This window comes from Sinocyclocheilus anshuiensis, unplaced genomic scaffold (genome assembly GCF_001515605.1).
Source record: "Sinocyclocheilus anshuiensis isolate Anshui unplaced genomic scaffold, SAMN03320099.WGS_v1.1 scaffold914, whole genome shotgun sequence".
Taxonomy (NCBI): domain Eukaryota; kingdom Metazoa; phylum Chordata; class Actinopteri; order Cypriniformes; family Cyprinidae; genus Sinocyclocheilus; species Sinocyclocheilus anshuiensis.
The window spans coordinates 3,783,143-3,789,984 of NW_015539870.1; the positions used below are offsets into that span (position 1 = coordinate 3,783,143).

General features: G+C 34.6%; 1 protein-coding gene across 1 annotated transcript in view; it reads right to left on the reverse strand.

Moving 5' to 3' along the window:
* The window catches only part of LOC107685143 (integrin alpha-1-like), a 57,195-nt gene that overhangs the window by 19,204 nt on the left and 31,149 nt on the right, over nucleotides 1-6,842 (reverse strand). The window contains exons 13-17 of the mRNA XM_016481657.1: nucleotides 5,768-5,911; nucleotides 3,095-3,355; nucleotides 1,675-1,805; nucleotides 885-1,048; nucleotides 674-810 (exon numbers count right to left, since the gene is read on the reverse strand). Of these exons, the coding sequence (XP_016337143.1) occupies nucleotides 674-810; nucleotides 885-1,048; nucleotides 1,675-1,805; nucleotides 3,095-3,355; nucleotides 5,768-5,911 (837 nt within the window). The remainder of the gene's footprint in view (nucleotides 1-673; nucleotides 811-884; nucleotides 1,049-1,674; nucleotides 1,806-3,094; nucleotides 3,356-5,767; nucleotides 5,912-6,842) is intronic.

A 6,842-nucleotide genomic window follows, 5' to 3' on the forward strand; every position in this document is an offset into this window, starting at 1 on the left:
AAACATTTAAAAAAAAAACGAATAAAAATATAAAAAAGACAAAAAGTTAACAATTATTAAAATAAAAATGCAAAAGTTTAAAGTAACATCTTATTCAAAATATTAATTAAAACTATAGTAGTATATCAGTATATCATATAGTAGATATTAAAATAACTGCTACTTCTTAAGATTTCATTTTAAAGAATTTCATCCATTTAATCTTCACTATAATATCAGGATGGTTGTACCAACCTGACATTTTTGCGTTTAGGCCCCTGAAAAATATCAAAATATATTTTAATTCAGAAAATTAAAACATATTTTCATCACAGAAGAGGGACATACAAGTAATTGTATATATTAGTATAATTTTTAATAAATTAACAACTAATAAAACTAGAAACATCATAATTCTGGGAAAGTATTTCTGATTATTGCCATGTTTGTTTGCCTTTAACGCTGCATATGGCATCCAAAAAAGGAGCAACATCCTGTTTTTTGTTACTTGTTCCAAAAAGGAGTTTGATACTGGAAAAGCTACACTATTAAGTTACTGTCATGCTACTGAAAACTCTAGTAGTGCTTCTTCTTTATATATACACATATGCACACAAACACCATATGCTGAACACAAAGAAGCGAAAAATCACATGACAGAAGTTTGTGCATATGAGAAGACTGATTTACTTGCCGACGTGTAGAAGGTGTGCTCTCTGCAAAGCTCGTCCACGATTGACTCGCTCTGTTGCAGTCTCCTGTTGTCCGTTTGGTTAAACCGTCCTCTAGCAATCGCTCTCAGCGAGTCCAGCGTTAAACTGTACCTGATGACTGCAGGAAAACACCATTAGAACATTAAAAGCAGAATATAAAGAAACATAAAGAACAGTGCATCAGTGACTCACCAGTTCCTGTGTTTGTGTCTTTGTCAGACTTGATTCGATATTTGAAGCACACTTTGGTCTTCACACATACTGTAGTCCTCCCTTGAACCTGACATGTCTGTTGCAGATTGATCTTGCTAGGGTCGAAGGTCATCTCGGCAAGAAGCTCTGCAACATCCCGAGACCTGGATTAAATAAATTCAACAAGATGTTTACTTGAACAGAGCTGCATATGGAGGATTAATAGGTGTCTCGTTTCGTTCTGTGCAACAACAGCTGGATCGTAGATCATTCAGTCCAACTAAACACTTCAGATGGTCTCCAAAAATGCAATATGTGGTCAATTACAGGCAAATTGAGAGCTCCTAAAAGGCTGGGTGGTGCAGTTTGGGGACTGAAGATGGCAGAGGTCACTAGACTCCATGGCTTTGCTCTACAGTCGCAGAGTTTCGGCGTTTAGGGGTCATTTTGTGGAATCTGTGCTCTCTATAGAGGGAACTAAGAAAGGAAATGCTGCCAAGAGTTTCTTTGGTGGTCGGAGGCACTCTCACACAGTTTCAGAGGCCAGCAGAAATGGGTCGTAGCGGAGGGACGTAACCCCTGACGGACAAGCCTCTGCGATGTGGGATGTCTAGGCTGAAGTCCAAATTTGAGACAGCTGCTGCGGGTGGGAACGAGGAAGCTGGACGCCCAGAGGGTAGTGGGTTCAAGTTACATACCGATGATTTTATTTTAGCCCCAGACACTAGTGGGAACTTAAAATATTGTACTACAGGATAGATAAAGAGGTATAAATTCAATGTAAGTTCACCAGAAAAGCGCGGCCCCTCCTATTCCTCCGATAGTGACGTCAATGATGCCGTCATCATTCAAATCCATGATGCCGTGAATTGATTGGCCGAAGAACTTCATGCTCTCTCCGTCTCCTCCGGCAGCAATGCGCTAAACACAGACATAAACAGATCATATAAACAAGGCTGATTCCTGTAGGCGCTTATGAATGTAGAGCAGGTTCTTAAACAGGGGAGCAACACTGAAGGAGGAACAGTCATTTATTGTCTGATTAAAAAAAAAAATGTGTGAAAATTACAATATACATTAAATAAAATGCAACAATGTACTAATATATAAGTTTACATAAATATAATAAATACTGCATTAAATTACACAAAATACCATACTTATTTTATTATTAAAGTTATCATATATTTATTAATATATAATATAAAATCTAGTCTATATTAATGTAATATTGCATTATAGGCATTAAACAGAAAATAATATTTATTTATTATTATTTTAAAGTATATATATATATATATATATATACTTCATTATATGAGTTAAACAGAAATGCAATATTTAATTAATACATTTTATAATAATATAATAAATATTGCATTATGTGCATTAACCAAGAATACAACATTATTTTTGTAACATATTAGTTTATATAAAATAATAAAATAAATGCATTATATGAATTAAACAGAAATACAATATTTATTTTATTAAGAAGTTTATATTAATATAATGACTATTCCATTATACAGAATGCACTACACAAAAGCACATTATTATTATTTTTATTATTATTATAATGGTAACACTTTAGTTTATGGGCCAATTCTGACTATTAACTAGTTGCTTATAAGCATGCATATTACTAGGGTATTGTCTGTTTGTTAGTACTTATAAAGCACATATTAATGCCTTATTCTGCATAACCATATTTTAGATCCTTTAATCCTACCCCATTCCTAAACTTAACAACTATCTTACTAACAATTAATAAGCAGTAAATTAGGAGTTTATTGAGGTAAAGTCGTAGTTAATAGTGAGAAACTACAGTGTGATCATTTTTATTTGTATTATTATTATTAACATTTATATTAATATAAAATTAAACATCAAGTCCAGATAAAGTTAAATAGCTCTGTTCAGCTAAATGTTTTATTGTCCCATCCTTATTCAAGTATATAGGCTCCAGCATCCCTGTGACCCTACATAGGACACATAAGTAATTTGGAAAACCAATAAATAAATGAACAAGTATATGTACATATATTTGAATGGCTTTGCAGTGTAAGTATCACAAATACACTGTAAGCACTGAATACATGAATATGTTACTGTTTGAATGTTCAAATGCAACTGTTTTATACAGGCATCCTTTCTACCCACCAAAAATGCTGAAGACCACTTGATGCTATGCTTAGAAGATTCTTTACCTGTACATACTTCTCCTTTATTGATTTCTGAGAGCCGTGGTAAATATACACCGCCCCTCTGTGGTCGTTCTCCAGAGGTGATCCGATCACTATGTCACTGAAGCCGTCCAGGTTGAGGTCAGGAACGGCAGCGATGGCAGTGCCGAAGCGTGCGCCGCAGGGCTCGTTCTCACTGACGCTCTTACAGTTGCTTTGGGAGTGAGCCGTACAGCAGGTCTGATTCACTGGCTTCAGCGTCATCTCATGTTCAAACAGCCCGTCCTGAGGGTAACAATCAGACACATGACGTAAATGCCTGAGACTGCAGATCTCAGTGTGGCCTACAGCCTAGTGGTTGAAGATATGGGTTCAAAAAAATGTAGGTTCGAACCCTGCCAATCAATAGCTATGTTTTCATCCAAAGTTCTGAATTTAACTTATGCAGAAAATTGGAATATTGAATAGAACATTTGCCAATAAGCACCATTTCCAATCCATGTGTTCAAGAGAACAAAATCGCCACTTCCTGGGAAACTGGCTGAAAGTATTAATTAAAAAAAAAAAGAGAAATTTGCTGCTACCGGGGAAGACTGTGGCTCTTTTCTTCCTACATAAAAAATGACTTGCGCCTCAGAGCACGCAGAAGAAATACAATAACAAACTGCACCATGTTATCTTGAGTTCAGATGATGCTTGGAAACGCAATCTTATGAGACAGTTTTTTTGTTAAATGTTTCCATCTTAGTTTATGCGCAAGTTTTCTTATGGGTTAAAAAATTATCCACCTCAATTGACTTTTTTATGCTCATTTTAAGATTTCTTTGACATTTCCATTCAACATTTTTGTTCTTGAGTAAAGTTGTGGTCAGATTAGCAAAATGTTTGCAAGACTTTGCGAGTAAAAAAAGGCTAATTGTCCATCGTCAATAGTGTAGTGATGTATGAAGCTCAAACCAAGCAGCTTTCTGTTGATCAACACAGCGAATTTATGTGACCAATTTGAACGCAAGCTAAATCTGCGCAGGGAGCCTCACTTCACTATAACTTCATGCCAAGCTACCAATTGTGCCGATTTCAATCGAAATTATTGGATTTTCTGCTATATTTTGCAGAGTTACTCCATGGAATTGGGCGAGAATTTACAAAAGACTTTTAAATAATTTTTTGAGAAAAGGTGAGAGATTTTATTTTAAAGCCCAGTTCACACCACCAGCGACATACAGCAATAAAGCGACATGATTCCATTCATTTTCAGTGGAGAGCTGGCGAGCGACAATGACCGTTGGCGACAGAATATAGGTGTGTCAAGCATCGCAAGTCACGTGACAAATGTTAAGAATAGTTTAAGTTTATGCGAATGAACAGTGAATGCGGTGAGCGACAACCAATAGGAGTGAAGAATCAATATGCAAATAAACAAGAAATAAAGACCAATTGTAATTCGGTGGTGAACGCGATTTCACCAAATACAACATGTATACATGGAACAACATTCCAATCAACCAATCAGAATTGAGGGATAAGTTTTCAAGAAATGTCAGATTTAGGCTTACAATCAGGGTTAGATGCTTCACACCCTTGTTATTCACCAATCATTTCTCTCTGATTTTAGGAATAAATTATGGGTAGGGTTAGGTTTAGGGGTAGGGATTGGGTCAGGTCTATATTTTTGGACAGTAATGTTGATCCAGGAACATGTCTGACTTGGCAAAATCACAGCAACTGTAATTCGGTATGCAAATTTTATCATTGTCGGTTAGATTTCCTGAACATTGGTTAGACCTTCTTGGCAAACACTGTATGAAGGTCAAAGGCTTTTAAGAGGTTTTAAGAGTTGAATTTATGCCCAAAGATTGAAAGGAGTCTGAATGTTAAGTGACTTGATTTGAAAATTGTGGAGATAAAACGTGAACAATATGTGACCCTGTACCACAAAACCAGTCTTAAGTCGTTGGGGTATATTTGTAGCAATAGCCAAAATACATTGTATGGGTCAAAATTATTGATTTTTCTTTTATGCCAAAAATCATTAGGATATTAAGTAAAGATCATGTTCCATGAAGATATTTTGTAAATGTCCTACTGTAAACATATTAAAACTTAATTTTTGATTAGTAATATGAATTGCTAAGAACTTCATTTGGACAACTTTACAAGCGATTTTCTCAATATTTTGATTTTTTTGCACCCTCAGATTCCAGATTTTCAAATAGTTGTATCTCGGCCATGATCTCCGATGTATAAATCTCAATTTCGAAAAATTTACCCTTATGACTGGTTTTGTGGTGCAGGGTCACATATGTGCAATCAAAAGAGTGCTGCCATGTAAACACAAGTGCTTCACTAAGAAACACTGATCACTGGAAAAAAACTCAAAACCGATGGAAATTGCTCCATTTAAGCCACTATTTGGAAGCTGTTGAAAGCAGGTGCTCCACAGAGGTTGGTATTTTGCTGGAGATTTTACAGTTACATTAGATTTCCACTCCCATGATGCCAAGCTCCTACCCACGCTCTCATTCCAACCCTTCCCCTGCTCTGGGAGCACTTATCTCAGGATGAACACCAACACAACACACACTCCCTGAGGACAGATCCAGATTTACTGCTCCCACATGCTCTCGGCGTGCCCTACACATGTTTTCAGTAAGTGGAATGAGGCATATCACACACAGATTAAAGACACATACACACCTCATTGAGTCTGTAGACGTAGACTTGACCTTGTTCGTCCCTCTCTGGACCCATATACATGGGAGCTCCTACCAGAAGGATGTCAGTGTAACTGTCACGGTCGATGTCATGTGTCTGGAGAACGCTGCCAAAATAGGAGCCGATCTAAGAAGAACATGACACACTTAATAAATACCACTGAGAATGAAACTGCAATGGAAACATGCAAAAATCCCTATGTAAAACATATATAATTCAGGTAACACTTTAGAATAGGGAACACATATTCACTATTAACTAAGACATTTCCCTGAACAAACGCCTAATTAATAGTTAGTAAGATAGTTGTTAAGTTTAGGTATGGGGTGGATTAAGGGATCTAAAATACGGTCATGCAGAATAAGGCATTAATATGTGCTTTATCAGTACTAATAAACAGCCAATATGCTAGTAATATGCATGCTAATAAGCAACTAATTAATAGCTAAAATTTGATTCTTAAAATAAAGTGTTACCATAATTCACTTATATGCATATATTAATTCTTTATACATTATAGCAGTATTGCTTTTAATTTACATTGTTTAAACAGCATTTTAATTTAAAAGTATTTTTTGTTTTACTCTAATATCATAAAATGTTTTGTATCGCAGTAATGAAAATCTATTAAGAATCATGGTAATGAAAAAACACTCAAAAGTAAAAATTACATTAATAATGTTACAGTGACAATTTGGGGAGGAAATATGCTTAATTGTCATGAAAATAAACTATACAAAATAATATATATACTTTATATATGTCACAATAAACAATATGTTCCTTAAAATTAATTGTACATACATTATTTATAGAATATAATGTCTAAGTATAACTTAAGATTTTCTTTTTCTTTTGATTTTGTGGTAAATGTGGTAAATGTCTTGTTTTGTGGTTATGTTTTAAATTAATTTTATATAAATTAAATTTTAAAATATAATCTCTTTATATAATTTTTTTTCTTTTGATTTTGGAGTGAAATGTCATGTGAACTTGTTTTAAAATTCATTATTAATTTATTAATAGAATATCCATTCTATAAATATTTATTCATATA